The following is a 21,175-nucleotide window of genomic DNA, read 5'->3' as shown; positions in this document are numbered from 1 at the left end:
TGGGAAAAAAAATTTCCAAATATCCAACCTGAACCTCCCCTGGTGCAACTTCAGGCCATCAGCTCTCATCCTAACTAGTAGACAATAATAAATCAAATTAAAGCAAAAAAAAAAAAAAAAAAAATCAAATTATTTTTATTTCCAGAGTGGCCATGTTATATATATACATATACCTACTTATGCATATATATATACATGTATGTATGTATGTATATCGTCAGTAAAAAACAGCTAAACCCATAGCAGTCACTTTCCAAAGCACTGTGCCCCTAAGCCTTCTCCTTCACCTCCTGCATTATCTGAGTTAGGATTCTGAAGCAGCTGAGAATCCCTCATGTTGAAGGTGTTCAGAAGGGCTGAAGGGAGAGAATAGGAGGGACGCTCTAATAGTTTTACTGCAGGCCTGGGATCTTCTGAGGGGCTCCAAGAGCAGCAGCTGGGTGCTGTTCCAACAGGGAGGCAGGGCATGATGCTGAACTCGTGTATGAGAGTCAGTGAGACGTGAAGAGTTGCCTGGCGGAGCTGAACAGCACACACCAGCTAAGAAAATAAGCAATTAGGAAGATGGAAGAGGAGGAGTGATGGGAGGGGAAGTGGGAAGAAGAATGAGCAGCAGGAAGGAAGAGGGAGGGAGATTGATTTCACAGTTACTGGAATCTCTAACTACATCAGTCACATTTTCTTTCAGCAGACGTTCCAGCGTAAGACTGTGGCTGAATCACATGGTTCATGGAAAGTTCAGCTCTTCTTGTACGTGGCTGTGCCTGATTTCCTCTGCAGTCCCCGGTGCAAGCTTTTGTGTTTTTCTTTTCACCCTTCTCAAAAGAGCATCCTGGGGCTGACAACATCCCCTACAGAAACTCTCTTTCTTTGAGAGGCAAATGAGCAAGGTCAGGAATGAGTGCCATTGTGAGCGTAGATCTGATAAGGAGAAAGTAGAGGTGCGTGTTTCTCAGCTCATGGTTTGGTTTATCCAGCTCAGAACTTGTGTGATCCTGGTGTACACTCCATAGTAATTTGGAAGCCCGCATCCCATTCCCCAGCTGACCAAGCCAGCTAGAAACCATCTGCCACTGGGCTCCTCACAGGCCAGTGGACCTCCAGAATCACCCTAGAGAAAGGGAGAGAAAAATGGCGTGATGGTGACCCACTGGCTTCTCCTACTATGTGTTCTTCATTGGCTTCGGAGTCCCTGTGCACATATCTCCTCAACTTATGTCTGCACCATCCACAACATCCCTTATGCCTTAGACAGATGTCAAAATTGTCTCCTGCGCAAACATCTGATGTATTGCTGCATTCTTTCATCATGCAAATCCCTCCCCCTTAGCCAGCTCCCAGGCAGCTGGCAGATCTATTGTTTCCTTCTGCTCTGAGGCATTTGCAAATACATGGAGAGCGAGGAAGCTGGTGGAATTTAACAGGATATCCTGAGGGATGGGAAACAGAGGAATTGCTTGAGATTGATTTACTATAATGAAGGAACTGACTGGTTACTGTGTCTGACAGATGCTAGTGAAAAGAGAGGGGAAGACTGATGTAGACATGTGACTTTGAAGGGGGAGGTGAAGAGTGGAAAATAAGCTGGAATGAGAAACTGAGAAGTTTCTGTGTATTTGGATTGTGTCTAAGGCAAAAATACTGGGAAGAAGTTGTCCTGTGAGCTGTTTTAGGCCACTGAGATCTGAGGAGTAACTGGGAATTCAGGTGTTTGACAGTCAGTCTTCTCACCCTCATTTCAGGCTATGGAGTGCGTTTGGGAGGCCTGGGACACAGTTCACCCATGCTACCCACCCTGCTCCCACAACCCCACTGTCACCTGGCAGGCATCCTTCTTGCCCTTGTTGTAGCCAGCACAGAGCATCCTGGGAGAAATCATGTAGTGATAGGCCTCGCTGCAGATGTCCTGCTGGATGATCTGCACATCCACCTTCTGCAAGATATTGCTAATGTGCCCTGGGGATAGAGCACCAAGAGCAATGCAGGTGAGAAAAGGTGGAGCTTCCCACAGCTGGCCCAGTTCCCCCAGCCCATCCCCATCTCATTGCCTGCTGAAAGCTGCCGCCTGAATTTCTCTTCTGTCCACGAGCATCAGTTTCTGACTTTCAGCAGTGCACTCCACCTGCCTGTCAGGAATAGCATTTCCCTGCTTTCCCTGCAGGAATATGTCATGGGCATTTTAGCTTTTGGGACAAGGAGGGTTCTGTTTTGGGTCAACTTCTGGAATGCCAGCATTTAGGTTTGCTTCTCTTTGAAGTGATTTTTAAGCCATTCTGACTAAGCAAATCCGGGAGTGTTCAGTTCTGGACAGAATCCTCTAAGTATTTCCATTTGAGAAGCAAAGGGAGGAATTCTGATTGTGACTGAAGACACAAAGCTGAACTGAATGAGCATGTATGTATTCCTGTGCCAAGCACTACTAAGCAGTCTGGGTCTGTTTGGTGGCCTTGAGGGAGGGGAATGTGAAGGATTATTCCCAAATTGCTAAACTCTCTTTTCCTTACAAAACAAGTGGACTCTGGGAATCATGGGAACATATCTTGGACCATGCTGTCTCCCAGCTGTGTATGGGCTCTGTGTGTCCAAACTATGCTAATGTGGTTCTTGAACATCACTCAGACCCTGCACTAAATTTACTAGCACAGTTGTTGCTTGTGAAGGTATGGCTGATAGGATCTTTAATAGGGCATCCCCAGGAGAGACAGTTTGATGAAGGGTAGTCTTTTGTCTCAACTCTCTCCATTTGGGCACTGTCTCTGGAGAACAATATGACAGGAGCCAACATGCCTGCATAGTGTGAGGTTGGGCTTTGGGACTGGGGCTGCTCCATGACCACGGGTAGCCAGACTAATAAATTCTGCAGGGTTATTCTAGACTTTGGATGAAGGGACGCATGCTGTCATCAAATATCTTACTAGACTCTCAAATTTACCTCTTTGAAAGAGATTTTGAGACATTCAGCAGGTAAACTGTGACCAAAAAGCAAAGGGAGTGAAGGATGCATAATACTTCAGGGTGAGCAGAAGGCTGTTCTACCTACCCTACACCTGAACCTATGTTTCCACCTTAGTCCTGCTGCTGTAAGCCACCAGCAAAAACACTGCACTTACCACCTTCCTTGAGGGCTCCCCAGCCAGTGATCCAGCAGTGAAGGCCAGGCTCAAAGATGTGGGAAGTGGCAGGCAAGCAGATGGGCTGGATGAAGGGCGAGATGATCACAGGATGGTCCAGCTGGAGCAGGGCCACATCATAGTCATGGCTGTCCTCCTCATAATAAGGGTGGAGGAAGAGGCGGATCACTTTGAAGGACACCTCTGTGTGGCTGGTGATGTTTTGGAAGTATTTGCCCAAGTAAATGGTCCAGACAGAGGGAGAAGCCAGTCTGCAGGATGTAGCAGAGAAGAAAACTCATCACATAAACAGGGAAGGATGGGAAGAGGTTATCATCAAGATGATACCTCTAAGAAAATCCTATCTCCAGCAGGAGAGTGAGGAGCACAGGGGAACTTTCCCTGGCCCTAAGCAGAAAGAAGCAGGAAAAGATTGTTTTAGACTCAAAATTTTGTCTTTTTGCCTTACACATGCTGTTTTCTCCTACACTACCTATCTGGGTACGAAAACCTCCCTGTTTTCCTATGGCCATCTCTCTGTTCCTCTTTTCTATCCTTCTATTTCTTATCTCTCACCCAACTTGCAGTGTCTCCCTGTCAAGCGCATGCACAGACATACCATCTAACAGGGCTGAACTAGCTTTATCCATTCTGCATCAGGACTCCTCAAGATGACCAAAGTTCGTGTTTCCTCCTGAAAGGACAGGCCCTGGGGATGAGGAGTGTGGGAACCAAACAGCATCTTCAGCAGGTGATGGTATCCCAGTCTCATCCTACCACACGCTGATCTGTCCACAGCAGTAGCAGCATTGGGAACAGGTCAGAGCCAAAGGAAAGGAGGACCAACCTATGAGGTGTCTTTCACCACCATTGTTCACCCAATGCCACACTATGAATCTTAACATCCTTCTCTGCTCCATCACCCTCCCCTCTCTATTCACCTCTCATCCTGGAAGCAATGTGCAGCTGAGACCACCCAGCGGTCAGCAATGAGCGTTCCCCCACAGATGTGGCGTCCCCGGACTTGCAGGCTGGCTTGCCATGGCCATTCTCCTTCCACAGAGTTAGCACCACCAATGATCCTGCTGAGAGGGGCCTGCAGCCCACAGTCTGTGGAGAAGAAGACATGGTTCATTCTTTAGTGGATGAAGGAACATGAGATATCTTGTCTGCCCTTCCTTGGAGTTGGAAATTGATGATCTTTGTGGTCCCTTCCAACCCAAGCCATTCTATGATTCTGTGATTCTACAATTCTACTCCTTTGGACCCTTGCCCTACCTGGTAATGCGGAAGCTTCAGAGACACCAAGAAGGGCATTCAAAGCATAAACTCTCTCCCTGCCCAAATTGGGGTTGTGGGGCATCCTGAATCTGTCTGTCTAACTTGGGGTTGAGCATTTTCTTACCACAGTGCTTCTCATCAGATAGGTCCTTGCAGTCCACAGTGGCATCACACAGCGGGTTGGGTTTCTTAACACAGGTCCCATCGTCACAACGGTGGGTGAAAGGACCACAGGGGACCACTGTGAAGATGAAGGGGAGACAAGGCTAGGGGAATGTGAGCTACACTACCAACAGCCTTGGTTTGAGAGTAGGACAAGGCATGTGTCAGCCCCTCCCTGTCCCTTCCCTACCTTCATTGCAGTGCTCCTCATCGCTCCCATTGACACAGTCCTGCTGCTGATTGCAGACCCTGCTGAACTCAATGCAGGTGCTGTCCTCTTGGCACTGGAACTTTGCAGGGCACACTGCACAGGATGAAAGCAACCAGCAATTAAATACACTAGACATAGGTGCAATGTCACCAATAGGCTCCATAACCTCTTTCCCTGCCTCATGAGGGCCTGGCAGCCTGTGCACAAGGCATTTAATTTCAGGTTCTTGTTGTTGGTCTTTGCCTGAGCTACGCTGTAGATATTTCTGCACCACATCTTATACTTTGCTGATTTTGACCTGGCTCGCCTTGATTTCTTGGCTTCACCTCAGACCTGCCTCAACACTGTAGGCTTGTCTCATGGACCTGGGCTCTGAGTTGACTTTGGCTACCATCTCCATAGCTGCTCTGCTTACCTTGCTCAAATTCTACTGGGTGGCATGCTGGCTGCTGAAGTCAGTGTTCCTCCTCTTTGCTCTCACCCTCAGCTCATGGATCACCTTCCCTTACAGAGCAGCTGCTCCTGCTCTGTGGTAGGTGAGTCCTGAACCTTGATGGATTTCCTGATGTCTATGACGTCTGGTAGTTGCTCAGGATGGAAACCAATGCCTACTCATCACAGCTTGATTTCTGATTATGAATTTATATAGCAAGAACTGTTGTTTGCTCTGTTATTTTGTTTATTTATGTGCAACACCAAACATGATGGACTTCTACCTCCTAGGCATTTTCTTACTGCAAAGACTCTAATTTTTTCACTAATTAGTGTGAGGCCTCCAGAAGATTAAAGGCACATGAAGGCATGAGGCAATGTGAAAACTGGTTTTAAAGACAAGATCTGTTCCATATAGGAGGATGAATAATCAGACATGTAACAATTGCAAGAATGTAAGACCATCTATCTGCAAGAGGGAAGTATACAAGCCCCGATGTCAGAGACCTGGATGATGGGACATAGTGCATCCTCAGCAAATCTTCAGAAAATACAAAAGAAGGTGATCCTTCCCCTCTATTCAGCTCTGGTGAGAGACTTCCAGAGCATTGTGTTCATTTCAGGGCTTGATAGTACTCAAAACCTGACTGCCCAAGACCACGAACAACCTAGGTGACCTACTTCAGGTGGTAAGGCACTGGAAGAGGTTGCCCAGAGAGCTATTGGGTATCCCATTCCCATCCAAGGTCAGGCTGGACGGACTCTGAGCACCCTGATAGAGCTGTGGGTGTCCCTGCACGTTGAAGGGGAGTTGGACCAAGATAATTCCATGATTCACTGACACCCCCCCATAGCTGCCCCTCAAACTCAGTAATTCTGTGAGAACTTTCATGGTTTCACCAGCAAATGAAAATTTCCTTTTGAAAGATTTCTCCATTTTTATTCTCTTATTCTCTTTTGTATTTTAGACTGAATTCTGAATCCTTCAGAATTGGCCACTGTCTTCAGTAGTTCAGGGATCTTACTGTCTGAAAAAACAGCCAGAGGGGACAACTAATGAAAAATTAGTTGTGGCAGCAATGTGATGAGCACCCACTCATACCAGGGATGGGATATGGTTTGAATTAGGTGTCTTGTCTGAGTCTGAACAGCTCTTCCTATGAGAACAAAACTTTGCAGCAATCCTGGGATACTGTGGACAGATACTTTCTGAGCCAGTAACAACTGGTATTTGTGCTGAGAATTGATGTTTGGTCAAAATATTTCCCAACTGGTTGGCTACATATTGTTCAGGATTTCTTCATTTAATGTGTCACAAATGGCCTGGGGGAATGAGGAGGGAGCAGAGCGGATGGTGGTTTTGAGGTGGCGTTGACAGGGAAGGAGGGTTGGGAAGGGGACACTGAGTGCAAAGACAGTAGAGGGGGCTGCAGGCCAGGGCTGAGACAGATTGCTGGGACAGGGTGGTGGAGAACAGGATAAGGTGGTGGGCAGAGGGATCTTTCAGACTGTCTGAGCTCTTGGTGCATGATATCAGGGTTCTCCAGGGATGACTGCACTATGCACAGGAGATGTAGTTGATGCTCCATCTCTGGAGACACCCAAGGTCAGGCTGGAAGGGCTCTGAGCACCCTGATATAGCTGTAGGTACTCCTGTACATTGCAGGGGAGTTGGACCAGATGCCCTTTAAAGGTCTCTTCTAACTCAAACCATTCTATGGTTCTATGAATAATTGCTGCTGCTCCTTCTGGAACAATCTGAAACCACTTGGCAGTGGGATAACACTTTTGTGGATGCACAGAGTTTATCTCTTGAAGGGGGAAGCACAGGCTGTACTCTGGTCATGTGGATCCTTCCCCATCTCTTCCTACCTTTGGAAGAGCGAGGAGTTGTGTCCTCCTGGGATCAAGAACAAGCAGCTGGAAATCACCACTTACCACAGTTTCTCTCATCCAGCCCATTGGGGCAATCTTTGATTCCATCACAGGCTGGGACGCACAAGCCATTCACTGAACACAGGAACTCTCTGGGACAGGCTGTGAAACCACCAGAAAGCAATCAGTCCCCACTGACTGGAAACCTTGAAGCAGAGCATGGTGACTTAAAAGTGGAGCATGGAACCGCATACCTTCCTGACTACACACAAGCTGCAGCAGCTTGCACGTGGCCTTACTAAAATCCCCCAATCTTGCTACATCATCCACCTGCCTGGCACACTCTACCTCTGATCTAGCACTGTTCCATGACTCCTGAGCACTGCAGCAAAAATGAAGTCATTTCTCTGGGGCTGTGATTAAATCTTTGTCAGGGCCACAAATGAGCTGTTTTTAGACACTTGTTGCCAGGTACACATTTTCAGGTACTGGCATGGATTACAGCAACCCTATAGAAGGGAACTGGAAAAACCTTGGAAAGGAGTATGGGTGCACAATTGCATACGTATGTGTGCATTATTTGTGTGTAGTTTCATTTCTCTCTCACTTGCACCTCTTCCAAGTCGAGCAGGAAACAGATCTCTCTAAGAGCTCTTATGATTGAAACAAACACCACTTCAAGTCAGAGATGGCCTCCCATTGAAATCCCAAGGCCAATCCATGCTGTGGGCACAGGGGTGAGCCAGTAAGCAGTGTTCTGGAGCTGGGCCTTGGTGCCAGAATGCTCTGGGAACATGAGTCAGAGATGATTGCTGAAGCAGCTTTAGATGTAAACACTTCTTTTTTGGAGATCAGTGGTGTGTGCATCACAGCGTTCATGAACATGTGCACTTGGCACCTGGAGCTCATGGGATGTGCTTTGTGTTTCTCCTAAGACAACCCAAGCACATAAGGGGCTGCTTGTAGACGTCTGGGACCTCCACCACCCTTCTAAGGAGCAAAGGGGAGTCCTGAACTTACGATCAGATTGGTTGTACAGGCTGTAAGCTGCCTGCACGCCGGGGCCAGTTAAGGAGATCTGCGAGGTGAAGGTGATGGCAATGTCAGCAGAGGATGTGACTGGGATCCTCTCGGCATAAGCTTGTAGGGTCCGCAGGCCGCACAACCTGAGGAGCAAACACAGATGGGATGTCCCCGGCAGCAAGGGAGAAGACAGCCAAGTGGGGCAAGCGGGTTTTCTGGGGCTGGGGATGATGGGAAGGAGACCACACAGACAGGCTGCAGGAGATAAGGCAAAATACTTTAAAATGGTATAAGGTTATGAAGGAGCAACGGGAAAAGGCTGTGATTTACACCCATGTCCATTCAGCATGTAGGAGAGCTGACACTGGATCTTGCTCTGCCTGGTTGGATCTTGCTCTTCCTGGCCACAGAACAGTGGCTGAGCAAGACCAAGAGGGGAACGAGTAACCCTGTAGAAACAAGAGGCCCTGTGTGGGCACAAGGCAACATAACATAGCTAGGGCCTGCCCCAAAATGACTGAAAAAGGTGGATGACAAAGACCCAGAGATAAATAGGAATGAAAAAAAAAAACACCACACACGTATGCTGTGGTGGGAACTGATGCAGAAAAAAGGGAAACAAGTAGAAAGGCCAAGAAATCAGAAGCTAAATACCTGGGCACAACAAGGCACAATTAAGCCTGATGAACAAGATGAGAACAACCTACACATATTGTCACTCAGTTCTACCCTCTAGCCATACACAAGTCCAGAGTGACCCTACTTTTGGACATTTCCCAATGTGGGGGCAAGCGTTGAAGCCAGGCTACACAAAGTAGCTCAATTCTTATATATATCTTCCCTAAGAAATCAAGTTGCAGAAACTGTAGATCTGATGGTTGCAGAGAGGAAGGTAAGTTGAAAAAAAAAAAAAAAAAAGAAAATCCTAAGCCAGGGGAATGCAATGTTCAGTAACTTCTGGATCAGATCCTTCAGAGGAAAAGAAGTTACCACTGCAGGAATGGTAGGGAGGAAGTCAGTGAGGCATGCTGGGGAAGGTTTTGGAGGGAAGAAGACAATCTTGCAGTGATTGTTAGGAAACAAAAGGGTCCATCCAGCTCAGAGCCTGCTTTGAGTGCATGCAGCTGTGTCTCCTTGCATCTAGGTGATGGTGAGCAGCAGCCTATGTATGGAGGAGGCTGATTATGGGAAGTCCCACAGGGGTATGCGGTTCTAATCAAAGCAGGAGGATCTGGAACTTGGCGGAAGATCTGTACGGAGGTGGATGCGAGGCAACGGCACACGCAGATAATAGTGCAGAGGTGGTGACAGGCAGATTTGCAAACACAGGAGGCGTGGGAGGACACCAAGGTTACACACAGAGGGGAAAACTAGGAAGCATGATGCAAACAGCAAGACAGAGAAGGCAGGCTGGTAATTCGGAGCAAATTTATAGGAAATGTGTTCACTAGGGAGCCTGTGAATGAGAGAGGCTGAAAAAGAAGTAGGCAGGCAAGAAAGAAGCACCATCCCAGATAGTGACCACGGAGCACAGTGGTGGGATCTCCCTCAGACCTGGTGGCTGAATTGAGAAGGGAACCTACAAAGGTTTCATCCCAGTTGAGGAGTGGAAGCAAGAGGCAGAAACCAGGACACTAGCACAAACCTTCTGTTCTGAATTATCCACTGGCCTTGTGTACAGGGCAGGTCCTGCTTCTGTCTGCTGAGTGCATAAGCGTCAAACCACAGAGTGACCCCATAGTCGAGGGATGGGACCTGCAGGGGAGGAGGTTGAGAGCAGTGTGGAAATGGTGGCTTCCTGTGAGTGCTACAGACCACCCCATGCAACAGAAGTGAGCAGGGTAGATGTGAAGAGGAGAGCTACCAGTTCACACATTGCAAACCAGAAGGAAGGACCATCTAAATGAGGCCCAGGTTATAGCCAAAGGTGGCTCTGCTGCCAGTCTCAGATTGTGGTAATTTCTAGTAATCTGGTTTTGTCTTGAAGAACAGCTCTGGAGCCAAGATTCCAAATTCCTGCTCAGCAATGGCATCTCTGCTTTAGCATGCAATATGAGACTCCCTCGCCTCCAGAAACACATATAAAGTGCAGGCTAGGCAGGCTGCTGCCATCTTCTCATGATTGTCTTATGGAGAGAACTGGCCAAGTGCTGTACACCACCTGAATCATAGAATCAAAGAATCATAGCATTATAGATTTATAGAATCACAGAACCACAGAATGGTGTGGAATACCACATGGATTTCAGGGAGAAGGTGGATGCTCTTGTAGGGGCTGGCTCTTACCGACATGTGCCAGGTGCACTGGGTATTGGGCGAGTAGTAACTGGGGTAATGTGGGGTGCTGATCATCCCCTGCAAGTCCAGGCCTTCCCGCAGGGTTATATTCACTCCACAGGCTGTAAACAAAGACATGGAAAACTCTGCTACCTGTCAGATCATACTCAGCCTGGTATATCATGTACTTAACCAACTCTGGTAGGGAATGAAAGAGGGTCTAAGACCTGATGCTAACATTCATAGAATCGCAGAATCATTGAGGTTGAAAAAAAGACCTCTTACATCAAACAGTTCAGCCATCAGCCCATCCCCACCATGCCCACTAATCATGTCCCTCACATCCATGTGGTTCTTCAACATCTCCCAAGATGGTGACTCCACCACTTCCCTACGCAGCCTGCGCCCATGCAGCAGCACTCTTTGGGAGAAAAAGTTTTTCCTAATATCCAACCTGAACCTCCCTTGGCACAAGTTGAAGCCATTAGCTCTCATCCTATCATGGTTACCTGGGAGGTGAAGACAACCCTCACCTCACCACAACCTGCTTTCAGGTCCTTGTTAGAGAATGCATTGTGGAATGCATTCATGGAAATGTGACTCCCTTTAAAAGGCCATTTCCACCTGGCAAGAGTTTTAGCTTTCTCCTCTTGTCCAAAGAAGCACAACGACAATGTATTTTGTTGCTTTAGTTTCTTATATTAAATTATATGAGTGTAGCTGGATGTGTGGCCCAGATGCTATCTGGTCTGTGCAGTCACAAGAGCTTGAGCTTGTTTCTGATCATTCTGGGCCCTGCTTGCCAGAGTCTGGGCTGCCTAGTCTTGAGGCAGATACTGATATGTGAGCTCAGGCCAGTGAGCAAAATTTAACTTGCTTTTTGCTCACCAGTTCTACCTTTGCAATCTTGGCCCCTAATGGGAATGGAGCACCTCTAGGTGCACTGTATTGTAGGAGATAACCTTTCTGCACTTATGGCCACCCACCTCTAGCCTTCCTCACCTTTGAGGGGCACCACCTGTGCTGAGAGGACGAAGGGGTCATAGTAGCTGTACAGGGCTTTCTTCCACACAATGGACATGACAGGGCCTGATGAAAGGACTTCCACAACAGGCTCCTGCCGGCTGCAACCATAGATCCTGAAAGGAGAACAAAGAAATGGGGAAAAATGATGGGAGTGAAGCAAGAAACAAACAAAGGAAAGAGAAGAATGACAAAGAGAGAAAGCAGATGTCTGTGTTTTGTTGTCCAAAGAACATGCCCATTGTGACACTCTAACTGAATCAAATATAGGGCCAGCAGAGAGACAGCTTGTGCTGCTGTAATCTATCAGACTGCAGGGCTGACTGTGTGCTATCCCACATCAGTGACTTCAGCTCATCAGTGAGAGACAGGCATCAAAGAGAATTTCCTCTGATGAAGTCTAACACCTTCCCCTGCTGTTGTGTGTTCTGCCATCCTGCCTTGCTCCCCCACCATGCCTGCCCTACTCAGGAGCTACTTACGAGGTGATGAGGTGTTTCTCCAGGGGACCAGCTGCGTCATACATAGCCAGGCGGTCCCTGCAGTCTGGCAGAGTCCACTCTAAGCGTAGCTTGATCATGTAGCCCTCGAGGCCATGGAGGTGCCAAAGACAACTGGAGGCCAGGTAGTCAGGGCCCTCCAGTGTTAAGATGTCATCCTCCTGGACGTAGCTGTATCTGTAGCAACCTGAACGCAGAGGAAACATAGACGGTTTTGAATGTCAGGGTGCTGTAACTGGAGGGAAGAGGGGCTTAGGGGTGGTTATAAAGGAACTTAAGATATGGGATTGTCACTTGGAATATCAGTGTGTGCTCCGTTTCAGGGTTAGGTTGAATCATCTCAGTGATCTCAGGTTACTTTCACGCATGTCTCAGTGACACCAATCCCCTCTTACTGGTGTCCCAGCTTCCCTCTGGTTTAGAACTGTCCCCGCTCCCTTGGTTAAGCCCATCCTGTCTCAGGTTTAAAATATAACAGCACAGTCATCTTCCACTGGCTTCCTTTTCTTTTGCATCTCTTTCTTCTCTCTTCCCCATATTCTTCCCAGATTTACAACCCCCATGTTTGCTTTCCAGGCTTTCCTTTTGCTTTCCATGTTCAGCTGCCTCCCAAACCTTCATTTTTGAGTAAGGTCAGCTTATAGGTGAGTTTCTAATAGCAAAGCTAATACAAATTGCCAGCCACAACACTTAAAGCACTGCTCACAATTATTGAAAGCAGTTTCAATCATCATTAGGACAATAGATTGCACCACATCCAGTGCAGAGCCATGGAGGGAAACCCCCAGCTTTATACAATAGATTTTCTTGTGCTCCCTTGCTAGTGCTCTTATCTCCCCTTCCCAGGTTTTACAGCCTCAAGAAACTAATAGACCTTCTGTCCTCTGTAAATATCCCTCCCACAAGGTAATAAACTCAAAAGGAAAATAAAAGATAGCCTACCCAGAGTGGATTTCAGCACTACTATGTCTTTCACAGTGGATTCTGTTAGAAAAGAAATATATAAAGAAAGATAAACAAAAAGAAAAATGGTTGTATCTGCATGCTAGCATAGCAGGTGATTACTCCCTTCCTATGTAGATGACTCCCTTAAAACTTTGGCTTGGGACACTCTCCATGTACTTCTGTTCTCTCAGAGACCTGTTTCAGACATGCATTTCTCATCCTATCCCACTGTAAAATCTCCCTGGCCCCTGCCTCAAATCCAGCATCCCTAATCCCTAATTATTTCCATCCTACCACAGGCTTCTCTGCTTTTTTCCCTTTCCCACTCCCTGGTGCTACTTCAGGGGATTTTTCCCTTTCTTACCAGGGCTGAGCATTGCATTAGGCACTCCTTTCCCTGGAAGCCACAGCACAGATCACAGCCTCCCGTCCCAGAGCCTCCACCTTGTTCTTTGAGTTCAGATAACTGAAAAGCATGGGATTTATTGAAGGTGGAGAAGCAGGTCTCTTGATGGTGTGCTGTTGATAGCTACTGAATAGCCTACAACATCCATCTTTAAGGAATCATAGAATCATTAGGGTTGGAAAAGATCTGCAAGATCATCAAGTCCAACCATAAACTCGTCACCACCAAGAGGAGAGGGGAGCCCAGGAGTGATGCCTCTGGGCTTTAACTCATGCTTTGGAGCTGCTGGCAGCTCTGCCTCCTGGACTGAATGCTCCTGGTATCCTGGTGCTAGTCCCCAAATTAGAGAATCACAAAGGTTGGAAAGGACCTCTAAGATCATCTAGTTCAGTCGTCAACCCATCACCACCAGGCCTGCTAAACCCAGGTCCCCAGGTGCTACATCTCCACTATTCTTGAACACCTCAGTGTTCAGGACAGGGACTCCACCAAATATCCAGGTCCCAGCTGATACCGAAGTCCAGGTCCTGAAATTTTGCATCTGAAGTCATGGGGTAAATTTGATCTCTGCCCTCTCACACTACCAGGAGTTTGGCTTCTTAATTCTACTGCTACGGGTGACAGCTTGTGCTATCAGGCTCTGCTGATATCTTTGTGAATAACCACAGCTTTTTAGGGTTAAACACAGAAGAGTAACTCAAAAATTCAAATGATGCCTCTGTGTCCCCCCCTGAGACCACTCCTTGGTGTGGGATAGACTCCTGGGGAGAGGTTTCTGGGGATGTGCAGAGAAAAGCAACAGCATGGACTCTAAATTTACACAGAACAAAGTTACAGGGTACACAACCCTTTTGGGAGCTGGGCCCTACTTCAGCCTTCCAGCTGAACAGGGAGCAGCCAGGGATCAGGTGCAACTGCCAGAACAAGAGGCACCATGAGGTCAGCTGGGTGTGAGGACTGCTGCTGGAAACTTGTCTAGGCTGGGGCTTTTGTCTTTTTTGGCTACTAAGCAAAGCTTCCAATTCTGCAGGGAGGGCTCTGGTGTTTTGTCATGGTACAAACAGATGTTGTGGAAAGGATGATCCTGCAGGCATAAGGAGAGGCACATGTGCTGTGTGTAGGGAAGGACATGCTGAGATGGCTTTACATGCTCTTTCATGTGAAGGTAATAAAACTGAGTTCCTGCAGGGAGAATGAAGGAAGTCTTGATACTCTCTGGGGGTAATGAGGGACCTGAGGTGAGTGTGGTTGTTAAAAATAAAGGACTGGAAGGCTGGAAAATGTTCCTGCACTAGTCAGTAGTCCACAGCAACAAGAATTCATATTTAGAGCTAAGCAGGTCAGCAAGTGAGACTGTCAGAAAGCAATGAAGTGCTAATGGCTTGCTGTTAGCTGGCTATTTTTTCACTTTGCTTTTAAAGAGCAAAGGAAGCCAGAGGTTAAGACACTGGACTGAACTCACTCTGGCCCTGCAGTGTAAAAGTTTGTGGCTTAGACTGGAATGCAGGAAGGATGAGGGAAAGCAGCAAGAGCCAGAGAAACTATGATTAGCGTGTTAGCTCTAAAATGGGAAGATGTGCTTTCTGCTCACGCAAATCTACCTGAAATGAAGACAGCAGTGAAACAGATGCAAAGGGAATAAGAGGAAACTGGGGACAGCTAAAAGAATGGCACCATCATTTGTATTTTTTGTGAATTACATTATGAAGCAAATAAATAGAAAATGCAAGATGGGCTGACTTTGAAGCAGTTAGCATATTGTCTTTTGACATCTCTCTTAAGAAAGTTAATTTAAGTTGGCTGAGCATAAGGTCTAGTATGCTGGAAACAAATTATAGGCAGAAACAAATGATAAGCAGAAGTGACTAATTCTAACTGCAGGCAGAGAGGTGTTCCTGGGATGCTAATGCAGTTTCAACACAATATCTTAACACAAATATATGGATGAGGGAGTGAGATCATTTTAAGAGAATCAAATTTACTTTAGGGACATCAGAAAAATTACAGCCAAATCAAAACAACTGAGACGTGGAGGGAAAAATTAAAGAAATATGAGTGGGATATATTAACATAAGATTTATCTTTGAAAAATGCAACATTGTCTGGGGAAAAAAAAACTTGGAGCTGTAACATTTAATGTGAAGAAGAAAGTTGGAAGTGAGGTACTGTAGAGGAAAGAAGAAACACAATGTATTTTAAAACCTCTGTGGTTTGGGGCTCTGTAGGAGGGATCAGATCAGGAGGAGCAGCTAAGTTTCATTATAAAGGCTAAATACAAATTCCACTGAACTGCACTGAATGCAGACACATCCTGTAGCCCTTTACCTAGCACACATTTAGAGAACTTCCGTAGGATTTCTTTTTAAACAGGCTGTGATCTTTACTTTGGGAAGGAACTGTAGCTGCTGCAATGCGTTGTCTCAGAGTAAGACTAATGGTGGCTTAAATATGTTGACTTTGTTCCCTCAGTCAAGTAGACTGGCGTATGAAAGGAGACAACGAAAGGAGACAACCTAGTTGATCAGCTCAGTTCAAAATTTGCAATAAAGTCATGAGCTGTGTAAGATGTTTCTTCACAGAAGCCAAGGCTGACTGGGAGAAGGTGAAAAAAAAATTGTTACCTAACTGGTCTTGATCAGCTGCATCTCCAAGAACGTTTAATCCTTCAAATAAAGGATGTTCATTATGAAAGCTGAATTCCTCTATGAGGCAGAAACATATGTAATTGTCTTGATCTTTATTCCTTCCTTATCCTCTTAGATTTGTTCTATTTCCTTCAGCGGTGACTTCTGCTCTCTTCTTATATCCTCTCTTTAGAACCTTTGGCCAAATTTGGGCCATTTCTGACTGCTTAGGCCACATTTGAGCAGCTGGTACTTACCCAGCAGAATCAGAGAGTCTGGATTGACCCTGTACTCTGCCTGGTAGGACAGGCCACCCGAACTGTTGAAGCTCTTGGTAAGCTCTTGGTGGAGCACTGCATTTACCCTCTCAGCAGTCATCTTCTTCTGCTGACTCTCAGGAATTTGGAGGGTAATCCAGAAGAAGAAGGTCAAAGCCCCCTCCCTAACAGAGAAACAGCATGTTAAATATCTTCTGGGGTGGCAAACCCAGGAGATTAAACCCCCAGTGTCTATCCACAAATCCAAGCATTTCTGAGAGGACCCTCAAACTCATTGCTCAGAAGAATTACTGTGGCTGGTGTAGAAGAGCTGCTATGGCCACAGTACTAGTTAAAGCTCAGGCCTTTGCAGGAGGAATCCATTTTATGCCATCTGCCTTTAGTGATGACCATACACAGGCAAATTAATGCAACCAAGTCTGGTTAAATGAGTAGTATCATTTCAGGTACAAGTGACCTTTGGTTACTGCTGACCAGGATCTGAAATGACACCCTCAAGACTTCATTGTATCACCTCTCAGTGGTGGCAAGGGGATGATATGCAACTCATTACCTTATCACAAGCCATTAATGCTGGGGAGGCTCAAGTTGCTGGAGAATGGGACTGGGAAGGCTTTGTCCAACCAGCTGACAGAAAACTGGGTGGTGGATGGGAAAGGACTGGGAAAGGGATGTTGAAGCAAAATCTTCTTCAGTAAAAAGCTAGAGGAAGAATTGCAAGTGAGAGAATTCCTTCCTCTTTGAAAATGGAGTCACATCAAAATTGGATTTTTGTTTATCTGAAGGACAAGTTTAGGGGTGTAGTTTTCCATGGAGGAAAAATAACCAAACACAAAAAAACAGAAGCAATTGTATGTATCAGTTTGGAAGTTATTCCAGCTTTCTTGAATTACTGTGATGGTCCCAGATCTGTCCCATTCTGCTGTTCCCTATTCCCAGCTGGAGCACGTGTCTTGGCCGAAACACCTTTTCCAAGGTGCATTCTGACCTCTCCATTTTGGTGCTTAGAATCAGGACACAAAAAATGACTTCCTCAAATTGGAGAAATTGATTTCCAGCTGCTTAGTTTTTACTGAGAATGCCAAGCCCAGATTTTTTTTGTTCCAGTTCTTCTCAGTCAGATAATTTCAAATTAAAATACAATAATTTTCCCTCACTTGAACTTCTGTCCCTTTGAGGAAAAAAAAAAATCGATTTTGGCTTTTCATCTTGACCATGGATGAATATGAACATCAAAACATCCATAGCTCTATCATACTGGAGTGACTGGACATGGACTGCCCAACCTAGCCTTGTGCTCATAATGGTAACTGCAGCAGCTTGTCATGACCAGATTTCAGTGAAACCAATGTACAAGGGAACTTTCTCCTGCAAACAAGCAAAAATACCGTGGATGTTACTCACCCAAAGGCATACACTGTGCTTGAGTTGTAATACCGACCCAGCTCTGTGGAATGAATGAGATCCTTCAACTGCAATGAGAAAGTCACTTGATAACAATCATGCAATGATTACAGTGATGAAGTACGTATCTCCAGCCCTCCATCCCTCTTGCTGCACAGACCCACCAGGTCTGTTATTTAGACGAGGATATTTGACCCCTTCCTCTTTCACTCACTGAACTGCCTCAGGGCCAGCTCTGGTCATAATATTGCCCTTACCATGTTCTGGAGTTTAGCTGACTCCAGCCAGAAGGCTCTGGATTCCACCTGCCCAAGCTCTGAGAAGTATCGACGATTGAGGACCTGGAGGCTGCCGGAGTAAAACTGCAGGATGGTTGGTTCCAGGTGCCATGGTTTGTAGTCTGCCAACAGAAGACACTCATAGATTACCTTGCTATATGTAGGAGAGAGGGATTTGCTCAGTAATTTACCCATTTTTCATCTATAAAGATCACCAAAAGTCACAAGTGCTCTTTGGCCTGGACATTGCCTTTACTATACCCCATCCACCTCCTATACAGGTATAAAATATGTTGAATTTTTACCTAGGAAGTACCATGTTGCTGCAGCAGCTCCAGCCAGCAAGAGAAAGACTATTCCAAGAGACACATAGCGGAGGCGGACACGTGAGTTAGTCTCTGAATCACTCTTTGAGAGGGAGCTGGCATCTTCCTCCTGTTCCTCAGCCTCCATCAGGGGTATCTAGTGACAGAGTTTACCATAATCAGGATGAGTTTCCAACAACCTCTTACTTGCATCTTGGGAAGTGCAGTCAGCTCTGTGATCCTCTCTCCAGATCTATATCCCCCAAGATATCTGTGGACTAACCATCAAACATTTTGCTCAGTGCAAATGCAAGTTGAACATCTATACAAGTAGAAGACAGGTTTCTGGGACACTGTCCCATCTGTGCTCCCTGGGAATCCCCCAGTTTTCAAAGAAAGTCATAGAATCATAGGATTTGAAGGGACACTTAAAGGCCATCCAACCCAACTCCCCTGCAATGAACAGGGACAGCTACAGCTAGATTAGGGTGCTCAGAGCCTGGTCCAGCCTGAGCAAGAATGTCTCCACGAATGGGGCATACACCAAAATCCCTGGGTTTCCTCTCCTTCTGCCCAAAACGCAAGTGAGTACAATAATAAAATTCCTCACAGACAAGACTGTTGTCCCCTCAGGCTGGGGATGGTTTTAAAACTGATATTTTGTTGACCTGGAGATCAACACAAAAATAAATCAGTGCCCTCAATTTCATAAAGAAGTCCCGCACAGCAGCCCCAGCCTGGGAGCCTGAAGTTGCACTTTGCTCTCAGTCCCCACAAGCAAACAAACCATGCCATTCCCACACAGACACACATCCCAGGGCTAAGCCCATGGTGGCCCTGACTCAGGGGCTGTGCTAGCACAGTGAGAGCATGCAAACAACTTCCATCCTTGGGGATCGTTCACAGGACAAAGACTTCTTGGCCTGCCTCCTCTCCCCCCCATTACTGAGCCTTAACACTCCAGACTGGCTTGCAGCACAGAGACATGCTCACACGACGTAAACACCAAGCGATCCACTCCAGAAAATCAAACCTAGCTTGGCAAACATCGACACTTTGACGCACAGCAGCACAGTGCTTGCTCTGAGGCACTCTTCCAGAGGTGCATGCAGTACAAACAAACCTAGCAGGGCTTCCCTGCAGGGTCACCTTTCTGTGGGTTCTCCTCACCGAACCCATTGGGCGGTCCAGGGGAGCCGCTACTGTAGGATCTTTACAGCAACAGCAGACATAAGCAAAGAACCACAAACCAAGGGGCAGGGCGAGGGGAGGAGAGCAGGAAACAACAGCAGAAGAACCTCTTTCTTTGAAGGTTTAATTGTAGACACAGGGGTTTCCCCCCGGAGCTACAGACCTACCTTTGAAACCTGCTGCTGCCTTGCGAGGATGAGCCCACACGCCCCACGCGAGGCAGCTCACACACGCACAGGGAGGGAGAGGAGAGAACATCTATTTACCCAGGCTCAAGGTCTCTTCAGGGATCAATAATTGGATGCCATGTCCCTTCAGCTCGGCCTTTGTCCTGCACTGTCCCGCTGCGGTGGGTCAGCACACCCTGTGCACTCAGAGATCGAGATTTCAGAGGCTTGCTGCGGGAGATCTGCAGTCTAGGAGCACCTCCAGCTGTAGCGAGAGCAACCCTGGAGGCTGATGCAGGTAGTTAGGCTGTCCTCCTCAGGGGACAGAGAGTTGCTGAGCGACTGTTGTATGTCTCAGACACCCTCCTTGGTCCCATCGGGTGCTGGCAGGCAGAGCTCCTTGTCTGACAGGCGTAGAAGGCTCAAAAGAGGGAAGCAGACTGCATGGAGTGATGGCAGCAGTCGTGCTGATGAAAGCAAAGCACAGTGTCCATCAGTACAGACCTGAAGAAGTCCCTCTGGTCTTCCTGGGCTCCTTGCTGCCCACTGTCCTGCTGTGGTGCTCCTCACACTCAGTTGCACCACTACTCCCTCTTTCCTGCAGCATCTGCTGCCTTCTATTCCCAGGTCTTTCTTGCCTGCACTACTTTCTCCCTATGGCCCCACAGCTCTGTTTGTGTCCCTTATTTTTCACAGTGTAAATAGAGCTATCCTGTCAATAAAGCTGGGAGGAGAACACATGGTCTACTCTTGAGCCAGGACTGAGTTCCAGCCAATGGGGGGCCAACTTGTGATTGAGTGGCATTCTGAACCTGCCTGGCCTATGTACGGCTCAGTGCTTCCTCCTTGCAGTCTGTGGAGGTGTCACACAGTCAGGTTGGGTTTCTTCCCATCATCACTGTTGTAGTAGCTTTGTGGTGGGTTTTAGTAGAGAAAATGTTAAGCGTGGATGAAACCTGCAGCTTTTGACTGGGAACGTGTCAATGTGGTTATTCTGACTAAGCCATTGCTGCACATATGGGAAACTGAGGCATGCAATGATAATAAGAAATGCTTTCAGAACTGCACTTTCAGAAATGTCTCTGAGCCAAATTTTCCCTAGATAACTGAAGAATAGCTGTATCTCTAAGTGTAAATGTATGGCTTTCCAAAACTTACACTATGAGAGTTTGCCACAGTGGGTCAGAACCCAGCTGAGGGTATTTCCCAGTGCCAGAGATCTTACTTTTTTGTATCCATCTTTCCTGGAAAGAAGCACCTTCCTTCTCTGGTATTTTCAGAAGAACAAAATATACAGGATTTCAATCTGATCTATATAAACATACCACATCTATCACCACAGCCTTTTGAATCAACCAAGGACCCAAAACCTTGATCAGATTTGACTTCAGAGGAATTCCTTTATTGCAAATACTATTTACTTACTGCTTCTCCACAGCAAAAAAAGAGAAACAAAATAAAAACAAAACAACCAACAAACAGGAGGAATGTGGGATGTGGCTGAGAGTGATGTTGCAAATAAAGTATTTTGGAAAGAGGGAGATGAGAGATGTCAGAGAGATGACAGCTATCTTTGTTACCTCCAGGTTTAAGATGAAGAGAGCACTGGTGTCTGTGGCTGTTAGCTGAGCTGCTGTTCAGTTTCAGTATGACTCTGGTACTGATGGACACTGTCATCTGTGT

The 21,175-nt window shown here is 46.7% G+C and overlaps 1 protein-coding gene across 3 annotated transcripts; it reads right to left on the bottom strand.

Annotated features, from left to right (window-relative positions):
* Positions 1 to 144: 144 nt before the first annotated feature.
* Positions 145 to 20,180, bottom strand: TMPRSS6 (transmembrane serine protease 6). 3 transcript variants are annotated; one of them, XM_042889542.1, is made up of 18 exons: positions 19,592 to 20,180; positions 18,135 to 18,291; positions 17,809 to 17,951; positions 17,552 to 17,619; positions 16,127 to 16,311; positions 12,837 to 12,878; positions 11,877 to 12,081; positions 11,374 to 11,510; positions 10,381 to 10,493; positions 9,740 to 9,849; positions 8,092 to 8,237; positions 7,135 to 7,233; positions 4,744 to 4,857; positions 4,516 to 4,632; positions 4,052 to 4,220; positions 3,111 to 3,382; positions 1,820 to 1,956; positions 145 to 1,111 (listed from the first exon to the last, which is right to left on the bottom strand). In XM_042889542.1, the coding sequence occupies exons 2-18, from the start codon at positions 18,280 to 18,282 to the stop codon at positions 953 to 955; spliced, it is 2,364 nt and encodes a 787-aa protein (XP_042745476.1). In that variant the 5' UTR covers positions 18,283 to 18,291; positions 19,592 to 20,180; the 3' UTR covers positions 145 to 952. The 3 variants fall into 3 exon arrangements, with proteins under 3 accessions (XP_042745476.1, XP_042745477.1, XP_042745478.1); XM_042889543.1 differs by lacking the exon at positions 19,592 to 20,180 and adding an exon at positions 19,493 to 19,585; XM_042889544.1 differs by lacking the exon at positions 19,592 to 20,180 and adding an exon at positions 18,745 to 18,810.
* Between the last annotated feature and the right edge of the window lie 995 nt (positions 20,181 to 21,175).

The sequence above is a fragment of the Lagopus leucura genome, unplaced genomic scaffold (assembly GCF_019238085.1).
Source record: "Lagopus leucura isolate 7727_CA_CO unplaced genomic scaffold, USGS_WTPT01 Super-Scaffold_100159, whole genome shotgun sequence".
NCBI lineage: Eukaryota > Metazoa > Chordata > Aves > Galliformes > Phasianidae > Lagopus > Lagopus leucura.
Note: the sequence above shows the minus strand (reverse complement) of the source record. Positions and strands in the feature narration are given on the sequence as shown.

What these genes read in the sequence shown, in the direction of transcription:
- TMPRSS6 (XM_042889542.1), bottom strand. Translation starts at nt 18,282, where the DNA reads ATGGAGGCTGAGGAACAGGAGGAAGATGCCAGCTCCCTCTCAAAGAGT. An exon ending in CATTGCTTCCAGGATGAGAG is followed by an intron (nt 3,383 to 4,051) that starts GTGAATAGAGAG and finishes TACATCCTGCAG; the next exon opens with ACTGGCTTCTCCCTCTGTCT. An exon ending in GGGAGCCCTCAAGGAAGGTG is followed by an intron (nt 1,957 to 3,110) that starts GTAAGTGCAGTG and finishes CTCTATCCCCAG; the next exon opens with GGCACATTAGCAATATCTTG.